This window comes from Vidua macroura, chromosome 1 (assembly GCF_024509145.1).
Source record: "Vidua macroura isolate BioBank_ID:100142 chromosome 1, ASM2450914v1, whole genome shotgun sequence".
NCBI classification, from domain to species: domain Eukaryota; kingdom Metazoa; phylum Chordata; class Aves; order Passeriformes; family Viduidae; genus Vidua; species Vidua macroura.
The window spans coordinates 6,541,638-6,567,783 of NC_071571.1; the positions used below are offsets into that span (position 1 = coordinate 6,541,638).

The following is a 26,146-nucleotide window of genomic DNA, read 5'->3' on the forward strand; positions in this document are numbered from 1 at the left end:
CCGGAGCATCCTTGGGGAGGGGGGGGGGGGGAGAAAGTTTCCTTCCCCTCGCCCAGCTCGGCCGCACTCTCACCGAAAGAGAGAGAGAAAAAAAAAAAAATAAAAAAACAACTCCCCAAACACCCAAAGGCCACAAAACCCGAAAACGGGAAGCGCTCGGGCGACGCTCCCGGCAGACTGGGGAGCCCCGTGGGGAGCCCGACCGGGGAGGGAAGGAGGGAAGGGGGGCAGGAGGATGGGAGGAGGTGCCCGGGCGCTCCGAGAGCCCCGGCAGGGTCCCCAGGAGCTGCGAAACGAGCACCACGCAACTTTCCCGCAGCCCGGCCGCTTCCCCCGGCTGCCGCTCGCCCCGGGCCGCCCCGCCGGCCCCTCGGCGCGGGGAGAGGAGCTGGAGCTGTGCCTGCATTCCCCGGGCTGCCGGAGCACGGAGGTGGGCGAAAAGGCTGCGTTTCACCTTGCCAAAAACGCCCAAGGGCGGCGCGGTTCCTCTCCCTGCCGACCTCCCAGGCTGTTTTCTCGCCTCCCTCCCCCAGGGTTTCTCCCGGCCGTGCCCTAAAGGAGGGGTATTTCTTTCCCCCCGAGGCACCGCTTCCCACCCGCGCTCCCCGCAGCCCAGCAAGGAGGGAGCCCCGCCAGGCTTCATTCCCTCTGGGCAAAACCCCAGGCTGCCCTGCCTCTGCCGGGCTGACAGGGAACGTGTGCCAAGCCCAGGAGGGCCGCAGTCCACTCCTGAACGTAGATTTTTCCGCTCCCTCCCTCCAAAAAGCCTTCAGCGCGCTCGCAGATTCAGCCGAGCGAAAGAGGCGGCTCAGCCCCCGCGGGCGAATGGATTTGGCGTCAGCGGGTCCCAGAGGAGGAAAAACTTCCAACATCCCTTCACCTGTGGCTGTGCTGCTCTCCCAGAGCAACCCCACGGCAGTGCCGCCCCTGCTGCCGGGCTGCCACCAGGGCTGAGAGTCTGGGACAGCAAGGACAGAGAGGTGTCTTTTCTTTAGGACAGCAGGTGGTTTAAACAAGCATACATGCTGCATCAAAATATGAGGGTTTGTTTCGGAAGTGCCTCTTCTTCCCTTGACAATCTCTGCTTCTTTTTACAGTGCCTAAAAGTATTTGAGGATAAGGCCAAGCCCGTTACAGCCGCGGAGCTTTGATCACAGCACTTAAACTCACATTTTCCCTGGGTTCAAAGATCTGCATTCACAAAGCCCACACTGTAATCACTCCCAGCAAACCTTAGGGGATTCTATGAAACAACGATTGAGAGAAGGGACAAGATTTTCTTCAAAAATCTTATATTCTGAAAAAAATACAGGGTTATGGTGGTTATCATCAAAAAATACAAGAATTCGGATTTATTTTCCTCCTTATGGAAGTGTCTGTATTTAACAGGTGCAAAGCTTGGTCGGGTGTAAAGCCTGTAGCCACTTCTCTAAAACCACACAGAATTAAATAAAAATATGACCCATCTAATGAAATAGACAACTGTCCTATAGGTTCCTACAGGATGTCATGGAAAGAAACAGACCCAGAAATGAAACAGGGGTTAACATCACTGACACCAGCTCAGGAAGGGATGTGGACAGGTCTGTAACACCTGCTTTCTCCCAACATTTATATAAACTCTGCCAACAAAGTGCTGTTGCAAAGGGATATTGGAATGACTGGAATAAAAAAATGAAAAAGTTACTAATAAGCATGCTGATGAAAAAACTGTCACAAGGTTTTTCTAGCCACTGTGGTCTTGAAAGTTAAAAAATCAGAGAAGAAAAGGTAGAATTTCTTTAGAAGGATTTTAGCAATTGGTACTGTAAGCACGCAGATCTTCTGGCCATTCTTCATTAAATTAACTAAATTAACTAAATTAAATTCATTAATTAATTCAGGTGGAGTAAAATCTACCATATAAATATTCCTTTCCCTTGCTTAAGCAAAATTGTTTCCCACAATATTATAATTTATTTTCTACATTTAGTATTTTAAATCTAAATTATTTCTTCTTTTAGATTATTTGTAGGAATAATTGTGGTTATTGTAAAAGGAATTTCATAAAGTGACATAAAGGTAGCATGACCAAACTCCACAACCTAAAAAAAAAATCCATAAATCAACCTCCCCCTGTCAGGATATTGCCTTAAGCATGTTTATAACTTTCAGAATACCACAATAAGGGGTTATCCTAATTTTTTTTCCCTTTGACCTTTGAAGAGCTCAAATATGACCTTTGATTCTCCAGTCATATTTTTAAACTTTTCATTGCAGCTCTGAGAATTAGAGACATGTTAAAAAAAACAAACAAACAAACAAAAAAGAAAACAAAGCACAAAAAATACAACAAACAGCAAAACAAAGCCTAAATCCTCCTACAGCTGCTAGACTTCAGGAGCTTGACTCCTTGTAAAATCAAGTGTTAATAAGACCCTGCTATAAAATAATCACCAATTATTTCAGACATTAGGGCACCATGTTTTTATCTCTCTTTGCTTTTTATCTTTCATGGATAAATGTAGCCAGTATATGATCAAACAACATTGTAAATAGTTTTAATGAAATCTAAAGTTATTTTGACCGATTTGACTACCAACAACCATGTTTTCAGATGCATGTCAGCATCTAAATTACTAATTTCACAGACAAATGGGTACTAAAACACTTTGGAGAATATCAAAGGATCACAGAGTGGTTTGGCTTGAACGAGACCTTAAAGATTATCTGGTTCCAACCCCCTTCCCATGGGCAAGGACACTTTCACTAGACCAGGTTGCTCAGAGCTGCATCCAATCTGGCTGTGGACACTTCCAGGGATGGGGCATCACATTTATCACCCAAATACTTTCAGGGATGGGGCATCACATTTGTCACCCAAATACTTCCAGGGATGGGGCATCACAGTTGTCACCCAAATACTTCCAGGGATGGGGTATCACATTTGTCACCCAAATACTTTCAGGGATGGGGTATCACATTTATCACCCAAATACTTTCAGGGATGGGGTATCACATTTATCACCCAAATACTTTCAGGTTTCATGACTCCTCAGGGAGACAAAGCAGAACAGCATTTCAAACACACCAGCCACACTTTGCCTCTCCCAAAACACCGCCTGAATGCTCCCCATTATAATTCAGCCCTACCTGTAACTCAACAGAAGGAGCACATTTTGGGCTACACCCTGCCAACAGGACTTGCCCTACTTAATCCTTAAATACAGGTTGAGTCAATTTTTCCATAATACATTTCCCTGAGTACATGCCTAAGTTTATAAAATAGCCATAAAACTTTGCTTTGAGCCTTGGTTGTATCAATTATAGTTGCTGTAAGGAAAATAATATGTCACCAGCAAACTTTTGTGCTGAGGTTCCATATGAAATATGTAGAGATTTTCTGAAGACTTTAAATTTCACTGAAAAAGCATATCTAAAAAAAAGTAGTGAATAGGAAGAGCTATGTGAGTTGTTGGTGGGTTTTAAATCTTTATTAAGATCAGCATTTCTTGGTAATGCTTTATAGTTTGTTGTTGGTAATATCATATATATTGCATTAGAGAAAAAAAGCTATCTGTGAAAAAAACTAATATTCTTTCTATGCAGATGATATATTAATCATACTGTGAACATTCAATGTAGATTTTTTACATATGCAATCTGTAGGTATGTTTTAGGCACAAACCCCTGCAGAAGTCTCATTTTGGGTGACTACATTTCCTACCATAAATAATGTGTGTATTCCATACCAGGGTAAATATTATAATTTCTCAGGTCAACCACATTATTTCTTAAGTATATGTATAAATATATTCTTATTTGGGACTTTCAAACCTTTTTAAAATGTTTCCAGGATTTAGAGACAAGTTCTTAAAAATCAAGACATTTTGAAATCTGGGAGCTCAAGACCTTGTCTGGCTGTTAATGGTATTCAGTATCTCAGCATTAACTATGCTTAATCATAGCAATTTTTCTCTTTATTCTCTTCTTATGTTAATATTTGTCCCTGTTGGTTTCTGCACTTCCTCCTCTGCTTGTCCCTTTCTTTTCACATTTCACCTCTCATTCTTATCCTTCTGATTTTGTTCTCCATTTTTCTCTCTTCTCCAATTTGCCCCTCAGTTCTTTGAGCACGCTTGAAGTCGATTGCTTGGTTTCTGTTCAACACATTTATTAGATTGAATTAGACCCTGCTGCATTAGGGCTCCTTAACTTAATTACCAGTACAATCTAATTAACCTGATGCAGTATTGGGATGCAGTAGTCCCTGCACAAGTCTTCTGTAGAGGCCAGAGAGGACACAGCCCTGACATCTGTCTGCCCACACCCACACTCACCTGCTACCTGCTGTCACTCAGCACATTGCAGGGTGCAAATTTCAAGCCAAGTAGAATATAGGCTCAACATGAGGAAATTCCTGTAGACAGCTAAATTGCATTGTTTGCAGCAAAACTGCAATTGAAATTGCCTTCCATGGGGAAATTTGCAGGAGAAATTGCAAGTCTGCCAGGAAAGCCTGAGTGGCTGAAGCAAGGGGAGGTAATGAGGTTAATGAGAGGAGCTTCTTGTCCCCAGAAGGTCTCCAGGAACATAACAGTAGCAAAGAGTGACAAATATTTATGCTGAAAGAGGGGTTGTGTGGACAGATGGCTGTGCTTCCTCTCCAGGCTGTCAGACACCTTCTGGTAGGTAAGTGCTTACTGCAATGGATTCTCTTGTCACCTGAAGCCCAGCAGCACAGTCTGCCCTGCAGCCCCCTCCCTACTGTCACCAGAATCCCTGCCCAGAATTTCTGCTGGGTGCTGGGCACTCCCTCCAGAGCTGCTGCACTGCTTCATACACTGAGCCACAGGGATGTCTTCTCACCCAGGAACACAGCACAGAGGAGAGGAAGTGAGAGAGAAGCAGTTTCATAGGACCTTTCTAAGATGTTTTTCTAATTTAATCTGACTGCTGATTTCTCTCAAACTGCCAAGGGAAGGGACAGTTTTTTGAGTTTACTTACTTTTTCATTTGCAGATCTTGTCCATCTTGAGAACTGATCCTGGGTATCAAAAAGTTTCAGAAGTCATCATTCAAAATGAGCAGGCCCATGGAACAGGTTTATCTGGTACACAGAAGGCTGTGGCATGGGCACTGGTGAGAGGATTGGCAGGAGCTCCCTGGCAGCTGCAGTGTTTGTCTTACTGTGTCCCATCTTCATGGCTCCAGAACCACAATCCCCATGAGGCTGCCCTCATGCTGCACAGCATTGAGCCCACAGGAAATGCAGGCACAGGAAATCAGATGGTGCACGGCGCTGTGACCTGAACCCCATTGTGTGGTGGCATTAGTGCCAGCACTGTTCCATAGACTGTGTCAACAGGTAAGTTCTGTTTCTCATTTTTATCACTACACTGTAAGAGTAAAATAAGAATAATACTGTGTCTTCTCTGCTAGAAAGCATCTGGGAGACCTGACAAGGTACAAACATGGAAAACACATTTTCTTGTTTGAACCACAAGAGCTTGATAAAAAACCTTGAGGTTCACACAACCTCTGTTGGTTCTGAGAGCCAGGAGAGCCTTCCAAAGATTGAAGTACCTTATAAGACATTATCTTTTTATATTGGTTTTTATATATTAAAAAAAATTCCATTAACTGGAATGATGCTCAGGTTTTCTTAGTACTTTAGAGTCATAGAAGAAATGACAAAGACTTTTAAAAGTAGCTGATTTCCTCCTTACTGATACAGGAAAATTTCTTTTGTATTTTCTACTGATTGTGAGTCAGAATTTCTGGCTGTTAGCCAAACACAATAGTTGGAGCTTTTGATTTGCATATGTAGGCCTACAAGTTAGAAAGATAACCTCAGTCAAAATTTAATATAATAGATTATATGCAAAACCAGTGAGAAAAGATTCATTTCCCATATTGAGTGATTTTTGTCAGTTGTGCAAATTAACCCAGAGAATTACAGATAGAATTCAAGATGAGTCTGCTTTTAATTTTCTTTTCCAACAATATGCATAATGAACTACATTAGCTAAAAGAACGTTTAAAGGAGGCAGAGACATGGTTCTACCAGGTATGTGTGGGCATAAGAACAAAACGTGTTTTCAGCAGCACAAATCTGAAAGTACTTCCATGTTCTTCCCAGTTCACTGGGAAGAATTCCGAGAGGTGAAGAATTACAAACACACTTTCTGTGAGCCTTATCTGTGTGATAATATCAGAATTTATTCCTTGGCATGGAGTATGCTTGGCTTCAGACAGGACAGTGGGCAGGAACACCACTTTCCTTCTGGAGTGAAGCGGGTGAGACTGCCCCAAAACATCAGTCTGTCACTGCTTGGTGGTACAGAGGCAAAAAGAGGTGAGGTTTCCAAAGCAGTCATAAGCAGTCAATTCCAGGATGGTCTGTAAGATCTCAAAGAAAATAAATTTTGCGTATTTAGCTTCAAATTTGTTATGCTGCAAGGTACTGGTGGCACAGTGTCCCAGAACACATCTGTAGCAGTGTTCTCCACTTGACCTCCAGCCAAGGCCAGTGGCAAGATTCCCTTTAGGGAAGGCAAAATTGCAACAATTGTAAAACAATCCAAACATATTTTCTCACCTGATAGTAACTATTAACATGAGTTATTATCCCATGATGTGTCAAGAATCAATGAGAAGGTGATAGTTTATGGATGAGACAGAGGACTGAATAATAACAGGAAGAAAGAGAAGAATAATATGAAACCTGCTCTGCACAATGGCTTCCAAAGGACCAGAACGCACTGAAACTGCCTGGCTACACCTTGGTATCCAGGACCTGTGGATATCACAATGTGTGCAACAAAAACCCAACATCCAAAAAGCATGACAGGTGAATGGCAACTCCTCCTTGTTTTCATAAATGAATTGTATTTCTCTTGTACTGAGAGCACAGTCTTTCTAAACTAGGCTTTTTTTGCAACATTGCCAACATCTTTTTTTGATCCCAGGTATCTACTCTATGTAATTGAGGTGCTGCAGGATTTGTTTTTCTGCTTCCCTACGTGTGATGGGCACAGGCAAGCACGATGAGCAGGTGTTTAGTGTGAATTCATGCAGATCCAAGATGACATCTCCCCAGGACAAAAGGCGACGTGTAGGAAAGGTGGCTCAGAACTGTCATCTCCACCAGCAAACCAGAGCACCAGAACACAGGCCTGAGCAGAGTCCTGGAACTGTCCTGGTTGTTAAACTGTTCACAGTCCCTGCAGAGCTTTGGCTCAGGCTGTCTGCAGCTCTCCAAGACCCTGCCAAGGCATGGTTCAGGAATTAACACCAGTCACGAGCCAGTAGGAAGGCTGGTCATGGCTGCTCTGTCTGAGGCAAGAGTTTTCCTAAAAGCCTTCTGTACCACCTGAGACCTGCAGCTCAGGCCTCTGCCAAGAGGATGGAAATGTTAGATTCTGGCTTCTCTGCGTGCCTGGGCTCTCTGAAAATTAAACTACATTTGTTCCTCAGTCTTTTCAATGCCTGTCAGCAGACCACTTCCATAGGAGGAGGCCACCAGAGTTCCCACTGTTCCTGTTTTGGTAGAAAATGAGCTGTACAAGGAGGAATCTCAGATGTGCAATGATGAAGGTACCAAGGGTCATGATTATTGGCAAATCATTCTGACACATGAATGGTGATGGATATATCCAGTTAAAGACTGCAGATTGTACATTACCGTAGCATTGATGTAATTACAAAATAAGTATATATATAACATAGCAAGTGCAGATTTAACAAATTTCATGCAGTCAAGATTCTAAAGCCAGGAGAATCTGACTAACGGTGTTAGAAAATGGAAATGACAATAAGGAAAGGTTTATAATAACATAATTTCATGTCAGGAAGAACTTTCACTTCAAAATATCTCAAAAACATTTTATTATTATCATTTTTCTTAAGAAGAGGATCTAAAATCTTATCAGAAGAGCTTTAGAAGCAACAAATATATAGAAATGACATATCTATATCAAATTCTATATCTGGAATATAGAAGTGGTCCCCACAATCAATCCAAAGAGTTCCCAAAAATAGTTAATGTAATTCAGTGTAGCTTCATTAAGATTATTATTTTATTCTCAACTAAAATTTTGATTATGCCTTATTATGCAAAGTACCTGGACTTTAGAGTCTTTAAATGAAAAATTACAAGGTAACATTAAGGGGATGTGGAAGCTCAGTAGATACATTGAAGGTAAAAAGTGAGTTAAAAGAAAAGGAATGGGTCAAGGACAATTTCCAGGTGTTGAAGACAGACAACAAAACAAACAAACAAAATTATCAATTGACTGTGTTCTGTTACTGATGAAGAGGTTATAGTTGTAATATTCCTAGATAGGTGTGAATTAACATTTGAAGGCAGCAGGTAATTAACATGAATCCTCAAAGTTATGCTGGCCATGCAAACAGAGTATTTTCTACTGAATATCCTAGATAAAATAAAAAGAAAGTAGCTCTTACCTTTGTAATTAGTAACTGAGAGGTCCCCATTTTGGGCCCACTTAGTAACTTCCAGCAGAAAGCAGCCACTCCTCTCAGCTCTCTGGGTACTCAACTCTGCAGGGAGAGCACAGAGAACAGTTTGAATTTAGGTTATTTGAAGTCAAATTGCCTTCCCAATACATGGTCTTTACTCCTTCTTCAACAATCAGCTTAGAGAGCCAAACAAATACAAGCAACCAGCAGGAATATCTCTTGTTTTAGTGAATGAGGACAGAGTCAGAAGCTCACACAAAGTGCTGGGAAAGTGAGCATCAGTACAGTGCAATTGCCTGCTGGAATCATGAGACATGGAATACAAAGATCTGCTTGGAAAGAACAGATCTTTCCATATTGATATGTTATGTCAATAACATATCCACTTCTACAGTCCAAGGAAGTCTGCCACAAAGTGTGGAAAAATGCTACTGCTAGATGAATAAAATCAGGAATCATGTGCAGGAAGGGCACAAAACTTAGGTACTGGAGGAGGGTGAAGAGCAGGGGGATGATTGAAAAAATTATAAAGTCCTGTATCAGGTGAGATGCAATTGATTTCTGTTTCTGTAAGCATCTCTGTAAGCTTCACAGATGACAGGAAGGGTATAATCTTGACTTTATGGTCTTCTAACTAAATAGAAATTTATTTTATTTTCTGGTATACATAAAAATGTGGGTGGGAAATGTGGGAGGCTCTCTTAAGCTGAGTGAAATATGTTCTTTATGCCCAGCATTACTGTGGTCCACACAAGACCCATTTCCACTGGGAGCTGACCATGAGCTGAGTGGTCCCAAGTGTCTTAGTGCTGCACTCCATGGCTCTTGATGGGCTCACAACAGCTTGGTGGAAAGGAGGGAGAGAGCAGTCATCCTCCTGTCAAATTTCCTCATGCCCATCCACACTACTCCTGATGGCACGAGGCTGATCACATGGAAGATATTTTTATTGCACAGTAATAAGCTCTACTGAGCATTATTTTACTATCTGAACTAATAAAATTAGCAGTTATTCAGAGTTATCAGAATGATGAATATCTGAGCTGGTGTTTAATATCTAGAAGATTATAATGACAAGCTTTTTGTGTCTGGGAACTTCAAATCAGGACTGTAACACATTTGTATTTTGACTGCATATACTACAAGAGTAAATTATGTATAACTAATTAAGAATATAGGAGGACCACCCATATGTAAAATCCACCATAAACAGGTCCAATTTTATACCATATTAAAGATGCAGAATTGCTGATAGGCACACATAAACATATGTGGCATATATATCTCAAACCAGTCTCAAGCATCCCATAAGAAATTTGCTGGAAGCAGGCCATTAATTACTAAAGCTGAGGCTAATCCTGCAATCTTATCATAACAGAAGTTTTGTTTTCATCAGGACTTGAGGATCCATATTCAACAAATATTATTTCGCTGCCAAAATAAAATACAAAATACTTAGTGCAGTGTGGTTGATTTAATGGAATAGTTAAATGTCACTCTTAGGCTGTTAATACTCAGAATTTATTTTTTGGTGTTTGGATAAACATTTATGCTATTCTTCAACTTTGTGAGGTTTGCTGTCATTCAACTTGTCAGCAAGACTTCCAATCCTGGGAGGTGAAACTCAGTTTATCTTAAGGTTTTTGGAGATAAAGGAACAACTTTTGCCATTCATGTCTGCTGAATCTGACAGTAATCCCAAAGCAAAAGGCTTAGTCCCACCAGAGCACTTATGTCCCATAAAATTAGGGCAAGTTCAGGAAAAATATTTTTAGTGCACTCTGCTCATTAACACTAAAAGAGAAGCTGAGGGAATCCCAATACCCCAACAAGTATAAATCAAAGGTCACACAAATATTTATCACCAAATCACACAAAAATTACAGCTTCAACGGTAAAGTTGAGTGAATGATACAATTTTCTTGTCCATAAATAATTATGTCCCTCATTAATTCTTTTCACAGCAAAGCTGCTTCATTACTTATCCTCTGGGTAAGCAATTAGTAGCAACGTTGCTCCTGGATAGTATATGTTGAATTTCTCTTTAATATCTGCTGTGAGAGACCACATATTTCAAGCTGCAAAAGCAATATTAAAAGAAACTCCCAACACTGAAGAGCTGCTCTAAGCAAATAAATAGCTCTTGGTATCAAAGGAGTGCTGGACAGGAGGAAACATGTACTTTCTCCTTGAAGAAAACTAGAGAGCATTGGAATTACAGATTTATAAGCTCTTTCAAAAAACATTAGCCTGACTCTGAGAGTGTTCTCAGCCAAATCAATTAAGCTAAAATTTTAAATTGCTGTAAGAAAAAATATTTTTAAAAAAACCTGTAATGAAAACATTTAGAATGGGAAGAATTTTCTTATGTATAAGAGCAAGTAAGTTCAGGAATAGATTTTCAATGAGAAACAGGGGCAAAAAAGACAATGGCAATATATTAATGAAAGGGATTATATTCAATATGATAACAGGGTTAATAACAGGGGATTGGAATATGTTCCCACCCAGAATGTAAATGTTAATCTGAGAATTAGGCCAAATGAGGTATGACTACCAAAAAATTAGTGTCCAATTCTCAGCTGGATACCAGGGCTGGGCATGCCCTGTCATTACATTGTTTAAATACAACCCCCAGCTTAACTCAGTCAGAGAAAAAAAAACAGTAACCCTTAAATCTTGGTGCTCTCAAGCTACAAAGCTGGAATTGAAAGCACCACGGATTAACTCATCTCTCGCGGTCATTGTGAGTTATAAACTGAATTAAAGAATGTACTCGTTTGGGTGAAAGAGCATTATTCCCTTACAACAATGTGAATAGAAGTTCACATTCAAATGCTCCAAGTCCTCTGATGTTTTCCAAGAATATATATCCTTGCCCAGAAGGAAAGGTGAGTTCTTCCAAAAATTACTAAGAAAGGGCAAGAATGACTTCTTTTGACCTTAGTCCTACAGACTGTGAGATAGTTCTGAACATTATGAGACTTTTCCAGAGGTTCTGGCATCATGTGGAAGTACCGTGAAGCCAAAGAACGTGTGGCACCACCATGAGCATAGAATCTCAAAATTATTCTCAAAATTATACTAATTAGACTGGAAAAGAGAAGACTTTGAGGTGACCTAATTGCAGCCATCCAGCACCTGAAGGGAGCTTACAAGAAACATGGAGAGAGACTATTTACAAGAGCATGTACTGACAGGACAAGGGGGAACGGCCTCAAACTGAAGAAAATTCTTTATGACGAGGGGAGTGAGGCGCTGGAACAGGTTGCCCAGAGAAGTTTTGGATATCCCATCTCTGAAAGTGTTTAAGGCCAGGTTGGATGGAACTCTGAGCAACCTGGTCTAGTGGAAGGTGTCCTGTACATGGCAGAGAGGCTGGAACTGGGTGATTTTTAAAGGCCCTTCCAACGCAGGCTATTCAATGCTAATGATTCTGTGAAAGATGACTATAGTGAAAGTAGCTTAGGGGGAAAATGGTCCTGTCGTATAAAATCTGTGGAAGTGAAATACTTCCAGGGCACAGGGAAATTCTTGTTGGAGGAAAAGGAGTACAAAAGACTGCAGACAAGATAAGGAAGGCAAACAAGGGTGGAGGCGAAATCAGTTTTCAGCTGCCACTGGACATGATAGTTCCAGGCCATGTCCCCTCTGCCGCACAGCTGACACAGGAATGCATTGTCCTCTTTGTTCCCCAAGTGACCACAAGGACTTTCTGCTCTGGGACAAATGTCACCTCTGAGCTTCAGTGTTCCAGTGGCTTGCAGACACATTGAGTAAATGCTGGATGCCACATGGAGCCCTCAGAAACTTCCTGAAGTCAAGTGCTGAACTTGTAACACAAAGCCACAAACCTGTTGCTTCATGTGCCTTTATCACATTAGATCTGGAGTTGTTGATTTTTTTAAGTCTTACAATGAGCCAAAGTAAACCTATTTTTCATGCACTACTATGAACCTATAAAATCTAAATTTTCTCTTTTGTTAGAAGAGTTTTGCAGCCTTGGTGATATAAACTGATAATCATTGCTCAACATTTAAAATGTGCCCATTTAAACTTGGTGTGGGTATTCTGCAGATTTTTTTTTCGTGTCCCTGTGAAGGGTTTGCATGCTTTCTGCAAAGAAAATAAATAGAACAAATAGTATGGCACCACAAGTTGGTCAATTATTAGCTTTTACATACTCAGATCATGGCTTTTCTTTACAAGGACATGTGTTAATATATAATAGAAGTGTATTTCAGTTCTTTTTAAATTGATTTTTCAGACACACAGTGCAATCTTATAAGGTCAGCTGGAAAGTAAGTGGCCAAAGACAGGCCTTTCAGAAGAAATGAGCCACTAGCCACATATCATGAGAAATAAAACTGGAACTAAACATATGGAAATTATTTTTATTTTGTAGTAGTCCCAGGATGGCATTTGACATGCACCCACCAGCCTCCCTTAAGCCTGGACAAACTGTCTGTAATGGTCTTAAACTGTGATTTGAGCATTTCTCATATCTAAGAGATGTAATAAATGTCAAGGGCCAAGTTTACAGCCCACGGCTTCAGGCTACTGGTGCTGACCACAGCCCTGACTGTCCCTGTGAAGCTGTAATTGCTAATTAATATCCAATTATCATTTTGAGGATGTAGAAGTTGTAAGTGGGGAACAGCAAACGAGTTTAATATGATTTTGTGCATAGAAAATGAGGTGGCAGGGAACTCAAAATGGCCAGGGTAAGTACACACAGCAATCAAAATTTTTGTGGCTACATTCAGAGACAGAACTAGGAAAATGTGTGAGAGAAATGTTTTATTCTGAGATGGATTAAGGCAAGTCATAGTTTTGTGAACCAAAATATTCCTAACATAGTTACAGTTAAAAATGACCAGAGGAAAAAATAGGCAGATAATTAGAAAACAGTAGCCAGAGAACTGCAAACTGATTTATGCAGCCTGAAGACAGAGACTGAGCCAAGGAACCAGAGACCAAGAAGCAGTCAGGAGTCACCAGCTCATTGGGAGACTTTTGATAAGATAAAGAAAATCATATCAGAACAGTCCAGTTCAGCCTTCAACAAGCTGCCTGAACTTTGTACTGTTATGTCTGGTACAGCCAATGTTAATGCAAGGAGGACTGTGTTCCAGGGCTTCACACCATGCTGGGAACGTGTTTATTCTGTACCAAGTTCAAAGTCACACAAAGTAAAAACACCTGAGAAAGGTTACAGCAGAGGTGTAAAGGTCTGAGGGCTCTACACTCCCATACACAACCCTGCACACAAAACCAAAGAGCACTTGGGTGTTGTGTTTAATATATCTGGTAGCTAAACTCTCCCATCCCTCTGCTAAGCAGGGGCTAAGAAGGAAAAAGGCCCTTGAAATTAAGAGTTCTTAGAAAGTTGAAACTTCCAAATGCTTCAATTCCCATTTTTGCCATCCATTTATCTTCATTAAATTTTTAAAAATTTAATTGCATTGAATTCCAAAAACTGAGCAAATTTCTTCTGTATTTTGAAATGGAATAATAATAATAATTTATTATTTATAAATTGCACATTATGAATTTATAAGCTATGCTTTGCAAAAATTATAGCCCTGTGTGAAGGGCCCTGTAAGGGAAAAAAAAAAACCCAGCCAAAAACAAAACTAATTCAAAACTGAAACCAAGAATGTGTTTTAATCAAACTGCACGACAGGAAAATAAGGCTTTTACAGAGTACAGTAATGACCTTATCTCCTTCATTAATTTGAGTGCCCTATTGTAAGAGATAAGGGAAAGAGTTATAAGGGGTAAGTGACAAGATATGCTGCTTCAGGTTGGAACAGCTATTCCAGACTCTGAGTAACCTCTTTATCACTAGGACATGAAAAAGGCAGCTCTCAAGTTTTCTAGGTGAGCCAAATCTGATGTAGACAGCAGAAACTAATCAGTCTGTCACCCTGCATGAGATGCTGGAACACCTATGAAAGAGCTTTATTGACAAACATTAATCCTAGTGACCCATCCTGTATATTTTTGTAATTTTTTCCATTATTGAAAATCTTGTGGGTTTAAGTATTGTTTTATCCCCAGATCTTCTGTAGTGGTAAAACAGGTTCTGCACAGATGGCATATGCATTCAGCACTCCTTTCAGCATTGTGGATCTGTTCCTTGGGGGGTAAATGGCAAACTCCTGGCATATTTATTGCATACCAACTGTGGGACTTGCTCAAGTCACAAGGGAAATCTATCACCGACTTGCAAGGCCCAAGCCACTGGCAGACAGCAAAAATTCCTGGGGTGAAAAGCTACACTTGCTCAGCAAGTTTTAGTCCAAGCAGTGGCAAACAGTGAAGTAATGGAGGGGTTGGAGATTGAGAGTCACCACTACAATGCCAGTTTTTACACTGACAATATAAATTACATCTCTAGTTATACTGGTGAGATTCTCTAGTATTATATACTTCATTTAATACATTAGTGAGATATCAGTTATCTAAGTATATCCAGAAACTTGACAGGAAGAGCCAAAACAGTTTGGAGCTGTCTGGGTGAATCTAGGACAGAAGCCTGAATGTAACAAGCACTTTTCTGTTTACATTGTCTTGGGGTTTAAAGTGTGTTCACCTGCTGTTTGGGATGGGTCCATATGCTTTATGGGTTTGGTTTTCATTTTATTTAATCAGGAAAAAAAAAACAAACCTATATATAAACCTGGAAACCTGAGACCTGACTTTCTTTTAGCTGTATGGACTTTAACCTATCTGTATAACATATGTACACATGCCATTAAAGTTTCTATCTCTTAACAGCTGTGAGGAAAACCTCAAAGATTTGATCACTACAGACAGACAGGTGTGCAAGGAAGCTGGAATAAGAATTCTGAGACCTATTAGCTTAATCTATTAAGCTATCTATTAGCTTAAATACTTCCTAATGGCAATCTGAAGGCCAACACTGTTAAGAAAGTTATTCATTAACTTGTGAATATGTTTATCAATTTTAATTTTTGTCATTACTGCATAAGAAAACAAAAACAGGTCAAGACTTACATACAAATAGCAAAATCCCTGGTAGTTTTCTTACAAGCAGTTAGAGGGTGCCTACTCCAAATCACTTAAGATCCACCATTCCAGAGTACTGTGTGCTCACAGTTTGTAATGAAATAAGTGAGAGCAGGTCTGGTTATATCTCCTTGAGCCCTGTCTCCAGCATGGACACAATCCCACGTGGTTCATTCAGATCCCTGACATTAGTGGTCCGAGGCAAGGACAAAGAAGGCAACAGGCTCTTCCTGAGTGGGAATTTTGCCCAAGAGAAATCTTACAGGGGTTAAGTGCTGTGCTACTGTTTTCTCATTTGTAAACCAGGACTTACCATCCTTCCCTATTTCAAAGGGCTGTGGAATGATAAAGGGTTTAACACAGATAGACTGCAGTAATAACATAATATGCTACATATCCATGGAACATTCTCTGGGAGCCTAACAGATTCAGACAAAAATGTTTTAAAAAGCCATAGCTGGAAAAGCAAATCTGGCTTTTCCTTCTGTTCCAAGGCAGCTTTGGCAGGAAGAGCTATACTGCAGAGAGCACACAATAAATTTTCTGGTTTAAAATGTGAAAAAAGTAAGGACTGTGTTACAAGAGCATGGCACTATAAAAGGATGAGCTAAGAAAGCCCACTTCATGTGGTTTACACAAATATCACTGAGCCCACAGTGTCTCCTGGTTTTGTTCAGGCTGTCTCCTGACAGGACACCCATTATCTACTATATGCAAACAGATAAGCATTTAATTCTAGGTGAATTCACTGAAGTCAGCAGAGCTCCCTGTGTACACATAAGGATGGTAATTTTAGTCCAGCTACAGCACTAGACTTTTGGATCCTGACTTTCAGAACTTCAATATGTTCAGCAAATTACATGGCTCCAGCAGCAAGTGAATTTTAGAATCAGGCCCTTAGCACCATATTGGAGTGACCCTTCTGGTTGAAACTTTCCATGACAGGGCATTGAGCAGGAGCATTGCTCTGAAGGAATTTCTCTCTTCTGTCTGCTTTTGCCAATAATGCTGGCTAGTGAAGGTTGCTGTGTAAAGAAAAACAAATCCCAGTTTACCCTCTCACTTCCAAGCCTTCATCCCTAGAACACACAGATTTAAAGGAACCTTTGTGCAATACACAAAATAAAACAGCTGGCTGCCCACAAGGCCTCACCCAAGACAAAACAGTAAGAGTCCTTCAGTTAATCTATCTTCCTGGCTCAGCCAGATGCCAAGGACTCCAGAGCCTCCCAGATTTCTGGGAAGCAAGTAAATATCATAAAATGCCATAGGTCAAACCATCTAATGCTGCTTTACTGCCCCTGATCCGGAGCTGCTGGGGAGCTGCTCGTCCTCAGGCTCACAGCTCCTGCTGATACTCTGGTGGCAGCACTAGCTGGCAGGATGCTGTTGCTGCTAGAAGTCTGCTGTTCCTCTTACTGCACCAAAAATGAAATCACCTCCCAGATTACATTCCAGAAAAGGCCAAGTAGCTGCAATTGCCCTTTTGTGAATAAGGGTGGGAGAATAAAAAAAGGCAAATGTGAATATGTGTGTGTCCTTAGTTGAGGTTCTTTTCCTTTTTTTTTTTTTTTTTCCCATTTAGGTGAATGTTTTTGGTGTGTTGGAAGCAAAAAAACAGCCTTGGGCTAATACGTGCAGATTAAAAGGTGAAGTTGATCACTATCAAAAATACTTTGTGACCTAAAATGAAGCTCTGAGTCATCGTCACAATTGGCTAAAAGGAAATTGAATAATTAAACTTCTTTAAAGCACACAGTCATAGAATGCTTTGGGTTGTTGGAGGGAACCTTTAAAGCTTTTCTAGCCCAAGCAACAAGCAGGGACATCTTCAACTAGACCATTTGCTCAGAGCCCCATCCAAGCTGACCTTGAATGTTTCCAGGGATGGGCCATCCACCACCTTTCTGGGCAACCTGTGCCACTACCTCACCACCCTCATTGTAAATCATTTCTTCCTTATAACTGTCACCATCACAGTGACTTTGTCAGACAGGGTACTCAAAACTTAAGTTCACTTGATCTCTGAAAGCTTAAATAGTTTTAACTTTGCATGGTCTGGCTTTCTCCATGGGGTAGAACACATGATTTGATGGCAGGGTACCAGCAATACTCTCCACATTTCTTTGTTGTTAGTAGCACAGACTCTTGGCATTTCAGCCCAACGTTTCAGTTATGTATATGGATCTCTATTACTAGAAAATCAGAAAATCTGACAAACTCCTTATCCCATCGCTTTTTATCACCATTTCCTGTAAGTAAAGAACATCTTCTTATTCCCACTGAAGAGCTGAGGAATGGAGGTACAGTGAAATTATTTGTATATGACAGTCAGTGGTCTAAGAAGAAACTGAGCATAAATCTACAGAAATCATGGTTGCAGGCCAAACCAGATGACCACATTTGAATCAAATCTAACTAAATTAAATAAAATCTTTATGTAGCACTCAGCACGATGTTATTTATGCCTTGAAACAGCATATCTCTTTCCCAGATCTTCCTGTCCAATTATTTAAAGGCTTGGTCCAAAAGAGATAACACAGAGAATCTGACTGTCAAAGAATCTGCTGCCAGCTGCAGTCACCTGCAGGGACTGGGAAGAAAGGCATGACTGATGATAGCATCAAGACTTTGGCTGAGATTGTTAAGCTTCATAAAGCTGTCATTGTTTGACAAGTGATGTCTGTTCCGTCTGCATCATGACGGAACCAGCAATGATCCATCCCTTGGATTCTACCCAAAGAAAGGCCAAAGAGAAGCACTGAAAACAAAGGAAATGGGCAGACCACTGTTGCCTGCCTCTGCCCCCAACCACAACCCACATGAGCTCAGTTTGTTGTTTTGGCAGGAGAGCAGGCACTGAATAAGCAAGAAGAGCTGAAACTGGCAGAACAGTCAGAAAAGTATTTAGAGTTGTTTATGTATGAATGATTGCAGGGTGGGAAGGGCAGACTTATTTGGATAGATCAGGTAAAGCCCTGGGGGCAGCGCTGAAAACAGAGCCCATTTGCAATCAGATGAGTAACATGATCCTGGACTGCTTTCTCTTTTCCCTCTGTGCACACTCCAAGTTGCAGTCAAGCTTTGCCTTGGAGTCCTTTTGAATGTTTCATTCACAGGTATTTGTTAAATCCTGCTGTAGCCCAGAGGATGCCTACCCCTTGAATCCTCTATTAACAACTCAGATTTTCGGTGGTGTAGCCAAGGTTCGCTTGCTGACTTTCAGCCTCAAGAGGCCTTGGAATATTTGGATGGTATATTTACCTTCCCCTGATTTCATTACAAGAGTGACACTTGGCACTTCTCTACTCCTCTAAAGGATAAGTGTGACAACACCAGCCATGCTTAATTGCATTCAAACTCAGCCTAGTAAACACAGAAACATGCAAATGCAATGTCTGTTTTGCAGAGTTATATCCTCACTGAGAAACTACTACTATTTGAAGTGTTCACCATTGACTTTGTTGTGGGGCTTATTCCTTTTGTAAACACAGCCACTGTGGGGCAGCAAGACACAAGCATTTAATGGAGTTGCTTTGCCTCTCCCAGGATCCGGAAGGGGCTGTAAGCGCTGTTACCCTCTGCCTGCAGACAAGTGGGATGATGCAAATGTTAAAACCCTTTGCTGTAAGCACATTTCCCCGGTCAGGGTGACTCGGTGACTTGGGAATCATGATAGGTTTTGACGGTAATGTTGAGATAAGGTAGCACCAAAACTGCTTTAAGTAGTTTATATGTCAGTTCTGAGAGAAGATGTCAACAACTCATAGCTCGAGGACGTTTGAACTTCGCTTGTGCTCGGTGCCAGATTCTGCGTTCTCAGGAGGCTCACGCCCACGTGCAAACAGACAAGTTGCTATTTGCTTTTGCCATTTTCCCAGAGGAAGGGATGGTGCCAGACAAGTGTGAGCAGACCAAGCTCATACAGTGTGTCTGGCTGTGTGGTTTGTAACTCTGCAAGTGGAATGATGAGCACTCCCACCACACTCTGGTCATTGCCCAGGGACACAGAAGGGTGACTCTAATCCAGGAGAGCATGAGATCCCCTATGTACATCAATCCTCCAGACTCAGACACACAAGCTCTTTCCAAATCTGAATCAGGCTCTTATTGGAATTCTCATCACTCTTCATTGTCCTGGATTCCTAGAGCATTTGCACTCAGCCTAAATGAAGATTTGGACCCCAGCTGAAGAAGGGGGATTGTAACCAATGCAAGTTTGCTAATGGAGAGATAACTACTGGAGCTCATAACTTTCATTTAGAGACATAAGTCAACTAAAACAGTACAGAAGCTATTTTTTTCCAAATTGGGTCTTGCCATCAAAATGAGGAGAAGGAGACTATTAAAACTAGTTTGGGTAAAACATAGAAGGTTCTATCTATTTGCTAAAAACAGGAAATCAGATGTTATAGTCACTCCTGAGGATGAATTTTGAGCCAGATCTCTCACATAAAATACTACCATGTTTATGTGTGCTGTGACAGTCTTTCTCATCTTCCATTTGAAAAAACCAAGATTTTCTGACTTTAAGTATAGTCAATAATGATTATGAGTTTTATTTAATGCAAGTTTTTGGTTACTGGGCAAGAAAACAATCAATTTTCATTTTCAGTTTATCTCTGTAATACATAATGTAAGAATTTTCTAAACCTTTATTTGCCCTTTAAACATAAATCACAAGGAATAAAACCTTTAGTTCAATCCAAATTTGTGCTTCTTGATAGGCTTCTACATGAATTGTCTAATCATGTCAAATAAGAAGATTAAACAGATTCACTTAGTGAGCCTGGATAAGAAAGGAACAAAGGACAAAATAAAAAATCCCAAACCTCACCATAATGGAAATTGTCTGCTTTGATTTTTTTTTTTGTAGGTGTCAAGATATAAGAGGTGGGCACTGAACTTGTCCTTAGAGAAGTGTCCCAGAGTAAGAGTTAACTAAGTTAAATCAGTGTTACAGACCACACAATAAAGAGCCATGGGTTTAAGTGTACAAGGTTGAAGGTCAGAAACAGCCAGGACATGACAGTACAGAGCTCTCTGCAGGTTAAAGGATCCTCTCTCTTTTCAGGGTGAAGACACAATCTGAGACAGTAAAGAAGCCACTTGCCTTCTCAGTCAGAGCACCATGGACATGAAAAATATTGTTAATATATTATTTCTTTTTTCCCTTTTCTTCTCTATGAGACATTATGGGATACAGAGGTCTGAAGCTTTGTGTTGGGTTTTGTCTTGGTCAGGTCTAGGGGTAAATACTTTTCCATGTTAAATACACAGTGTTTTACATATAAAACACTTGGAAAGAAAATTTTTGAAGATTGTAGCTAAAAAGTCTTTAACACTAGTCAATTGACGCCAAATTGATTTTTTGCCTTTTTTTGGTTTTTTGTATTCTCTATATTCTTTACACATAAAATTGTAGCTCTGTAGCCTATTACTGTATTTGTAGCTAGCTCCAATATTTTTCCCTCCCTCTTCTCTACCCTGACAGGCAGAAAGACAAAACACATTCCAGAGGCTCCAAACCCCTGGGTCCAAGGCCCCTATCCTATCTTGGCTCTCTTGGAGCCAAGGTTGAAACCAGCTCTTTGAGACATATTTTCATTAAAATTGCAGTTCCTATCTAAAAGGGGGCTACAGAAGTTGTGGAAGCAAAAAGGGGGAATTACTTCATCACTTATGCTTCTAATTGGTGATTCTTGTCAATTATGTTAATTTGCTAAATTTATAGAACTGTGTTCACCCTGTGTGGGGTGGGCAATTTTCCGTATCTGCCCCTTGGAGGCCTCCAGTAAAGACCAGCCTTTATAATACCTCCTATACTAATATTGTCTTGAAAGTGTGTTGCTTTATTTCTCGATCTTTAAGGCATCAAGTTAATACTGCACACACATGGAAAGTATTTTTTGTTTCTTTTTGACTAGTATAAAAAGTATCAAAGCATTAAAAATGATGTGATTTTGAACATGAAGGACATATGCAATGCTGCTGATCACCAGCTTTTCATCACCTTTTGAAAGGTAAAATAATTGCAAAAATTGATGGGACTGAACCTAACTGGCTATCATAAACCTTACACTGGCTTTAAATTCAATTTGAAAAAGCTAAGTTTGAGATGCAATAGTCCAGGGAAGAAACAGCCCCTTTCTGACAACTTCCCAACACACTGATCACCAGATTGTACATCAAAACACGTGGTGTAGTGAACTTCTGCCAAAGGAAGTGTAAATAAAGCTGACTGGGAGATAAAGTTACCTGAGTGTGTTCAGACTGCTCAACAGTTTGCTTCCCCAGTGCACTGTTGTGGGGACCCACCTAGTGAAACCATGAAGCATTGCACCAGTCCACAACATGAAAGAAAGGGAATATTGAGCCAAGGAGACAAATAACTGAACAATATAATTTAGTATATTGCAAGTGGTGAAACATGTGGCAAGACGAGAGAGACCACAAATTCCAGCCAACCTACAGTCACCATCTGGTATGCTTTGTAACTCTCAGATAACTTGGTTTCAAAATCTGGTGCAGCAGAAGCTTGCATTTAGGAGAATGGATAATATATTTTGGTTTAACTCAAACTGGTGCACTGCCAGACAACATATTTGGGACTTATGCTCAGCATTACCAGCCTGAGCACTAACAAAACCCGGAGCTGGTTTTTGTAAAATCAGAAGAATGGCTTTGTTAAAAAATACTAGAAGTTATTTCCCTTTGTCTCTTCACTTATTTTTTATTTTTAATTTGACTCTGTAGGATGAGCCATCATTTTATGTATTTGTCAAATCTTTAAGGCTTTATTCTTGTGATCATAAGAAATGGAGGCTTTCATTACAATGAAAGCTGAAATTTTTATCTTCTTTCTTTTGGCAACAAAAGCTGTAAGAACACCACCAGGACTGTTTGGTTTACGACAGATTTTTATGCAATAAAGTGCTGAAATGAAATTTTGTTACAGCCAGTATCGATCTATTCAAAGGGATTTTGCCTTCATTTCCTCACTTCCCTGTCCACACTTATTTAATCCAGAAGAGAACCAAAGCTTTCATTAGTAAAAAAATCTCCAAAATATGTAGAAATTAAAATCAGATACCTGGCTCAACCACTGGTATTTTCTCTTAATGATACAAAATTATATACTCTTTTTTTTCCATTACAAGGGTATGGATTAATTTACTTATGAAAATAGTTTATAATACTCTTTTTCTTCTTGAATGAAGTAACAAATGCAGTTTGTTTTGTCATCCTCCAAAACAGAGTTGCAAATACTAAATTCCAGTTATAAACAGGTAATTTATAGTGCAGGAGCTCCACCCCAAACTGTTAGAATTGCCTGCTTTTGATCCCGCTCTTGTCTACACATATTTAGGTCCTTATGGTTTATGTGACTTTATTTCTTGAAAAGTTCTGGATAATCAACACCACAGAACAACTTCCTAGCATCTAGAACTGCCACTTAAGTTTGGAGAAAAGCCATCCATACCAATTTAGAGGCAACAGAATTCTAATTTCTCTTACCCCAATAACAGCTTTTTTCTCTCTTCCCTGATAAGACTATTCCAAGAAAATCATGACTTTTCTAAATCCTCTGCATGCCAACCAGCCTAATCTCAGACCTTGAAATATTTCCACTTCTTTCTCTTCTTATCCTATTCAAGATACTACTGCTACTTTGAAGCATTTCTGTAACAAATGACACTTAAAATTCTACCTGAAATCCAGGGTTGCTTTAAGAGCATGTCCCAGTAGTCACTGCACCACTCCCTGGGACACAGGGACTCTGCTCAGGGTTCTGGATTACACACAAACATCAAGGCACACAGGCCATACTTGATTTCTACCTTCCCAGTCACTGCTGTCCCTGAAAGCAAGGGGAGCAGGCATTACTGTCAGAGCATTGGTTCTTGGGAGCAGTGATTTTTGACCCCAGTAACAGGAACAGAAATACTTGATCTCTAAAGCCTTCCTCTTGGGCTTCTATTCCTCCCTTCCCCTCTGCTGAAATAAGTTCCTTTTCTCCTGTCCCTTCCCTGCTTCTTCCTCTTCTCAGCAGCCCCAAACAAGTAGAATTTTCTAGGAAAGAAGAAGAAGAAGGAAGAAGACAGAGTATATTGGGATTTGTGGTGAGAGGAATTCAGACACATGGCTGCACAGGCAAGTTTGGGGATCCCCATAACTCTCACAATGCTCTCTATCAAAGAGACATCATGGTGAAGAATGGAACTCCTTTCTCTGGGGCTCATCAAAGCCTCTCCAACCTCCCTTCCATCTATAGCATCCATAAAATGCTGCTGACCCCTTCCCCAGCTGGATCCCCATCACCACACAGCATCCTCTAACTCCTACTGAAAATGTTACCTAAATCTGAGTAGCTTACAGCTAATGCTTCTTGTAAATGGCAGTTAGATGCTAAATGGCATTGCTACCAATCCCTCCTCTGCAGCTTTGTGTCCTTACGAAGCTTCCTGTGCCTTTTGCACTTTCTTATCCTCTGTCAATACTTCAGGTGTTCTGTCCTGGTGTTTTCTCCTGCTCTGACTGTGTAAAATGTCTCAGCAGAAATACACCAGGGGGCATCTCAGAGCTCGCACAGAATTCTCCTGCTATTAACTTGCTATTACCTAGAATAGCACAATGTCTATTCAGGATAAATTTCTGTAGTATTTATCTTCCAATTTCACCATTTTCCTTAGGCAGTTCACTTCTTTCAGAGCTTGGCATTTTCAGATAGTGAAATAGTGGTTTCCTCCAGTCATTCATTTCATTTAACAGGCCCCAAAATTGCCTTGAGCATTTTAATCATACCAGTCTTGTTCATGCTAAAATAAGGAATAAATTTACATGTAACTGCACAGCTCTTGGCTACTGTATAGACAAATTAGAACTCTTATTTTTGTTTTCATCATTTATTGAAATCAAGTCTATGACACTTCTAAAACTTGCATTTTAGAAATACTCTTTTTTACAACCTACTCTAACATTTCTCTGGTAAACCACAAGTTAGTGGTGCAACAAAGAGTACCTTGCTGATGGGATTTTTTTTTTTGTTTTGTTTTCAATTTGCCTTAGAATTCTGAGAGAGGTCAGGCATCTCTGCTTGTAGTGATATTTAATTGCCCAACAAGAAACTGTGTTTGACTGCAAGTGGTTCTAATCTAAACAGATAAAGTAGGCACAGATTGTGGGACTAAGAATTTTATCAACATACTGTATATAACAAATAAAAACACCAAACAATAAATCCAGATTTATGGAGAGAGTGCCTCGAGGGACAGTCATGTCTCCCAATTCTTGTCCTCTGAGCTATAGGAATATAATTTCCTCTGCAGTTTCTCACATGTGCATAAGGTAGGAAACACAACTACTCCTGAATTACAAATTTGTAAATCACTGTCTGATTGCTCATGAAAGTTGTCAAGTTGTGAAATTTTTTTAGGATGTGTTATTGAAACAGACAAAAAAAAAAGACAAATTTGAGAGGGGAATAGAAGAAAAAGAAGAAAGGTACCACTGTGATTAAAATTGCTACAGAGAAGCAGGAACTACACCCAGTTAGTGCAAATCAGAATACTTTTATAAAACCAGTGGAAAAATAGATCTAAAATGGAACTATGAATATTACTGGATAATCACCCTTTCCTTGTTACACATACATCCTTTTTATGCATTTCTCAGTTCTAGGAAAGTGAAAGCCCAGTCCTGAGAATGCAGAAAAAACCCTATAGTATGAAAAAGCAAAAAGGCTCAGCATCCTGTTGTACAACAGATTTGGGGCTACAGGCTGAGATATCTTTTGATGAAAGATTATACCTGCTATGAGAAAAATGACCCAAAAAAACCAAACCAAACAAACAAACAAACAAACAACATAAAAAAAAAAAAAAAAAAAAAAAACAGAAAAAAAAAAAAAAAACAACCAACCAAACAAAAACCACCACAACAACAACCCTGTATAACAGAAATGTCACAATTCAGGCTTGGAGTCCTAGTCTCAGTCTGAACTCTATCTAACCCCAGTTCATGTGACATAACTAAAGGTTTTCTCAGACTGTTCAGGAAGTCTGAATATTTCTCACATACTTACCTATGAAAATGACATTTTAGAAGTTTTCATCAAAACAGGAAGACAGAGTGATGCAACAGAAAAAGCACTGAAGGGCTCACTTCTATTTTTTTGTCTGCCACTGCTTTGTTGGATGACCAGGAACAAACAACTTCATCTTTTTGTGCTTAACTTCCACATCTGTAAAAAGGAGATAATGAGATGGAACTCCTCTGCAAATAAACTTTTTTCCTTTTCTTATCAGGGAGTTGAAACAACGATGGAAGGAAACTCTTTGTAGAGTTGTAATATAGTTCACTGGTAAAAAGCCAATTCAATTATGAGATTTCTTGGGTTTATGGGATTGTTTTCATTCTCAAACTTTGCAAAACAGTCCAAAGTGGAAAAGAAATCAGCCCAGGTTGGCCCAGACTCCAGAGCCCATGAAGTGATCTGAGCACAGTTGAGCAACACTGGACAGAATGTTTAGCCAATTACCTCCCTCCACAGATTCCAAGGAAAGTTTTATTTCAGTAAAAAGAAATTCTAGAAAATGTAGCATCTCACTCAAAGATCTTAAGAGTGAGAACCTCTGAACATGAAAAA

At 40.1% G+C, this 26,146-nt stretch overlaps 1 protein-coding gene across 1 annotated transcript in view; it reads right to left on the minus strand.

Annotated features, from left to right (window-relative positions):
* PRKAG2 (protein kinase AMP-activated non-catalytic subunit gamma 2) overlaps positions 1-25,598 on the minus strand; it is a 236,211-nt gene extending 210,613 nt beyond the window's left edge. The window contains exons 1-2 of the mRNA XM_053991497.1: positions 25,583-25,598; positions 8,449-8,544 (exon numbers count right to left, since the gene is read on the minus strand). Of these exons, the coding sequence (XP_053847472.1) occupies positions 8,449-8,478 (30 nt within the window). The 5' untranslated portion in view covers positions 8,479-8,544; positions 25,583-25,598. The remainder of the gene's footprint in view (positions 1-8,448; positions 8,545-25,582) is intronic.
* Between the last annotated feature and the right edge of the window lie 548 nt (positions 25,599-26,146).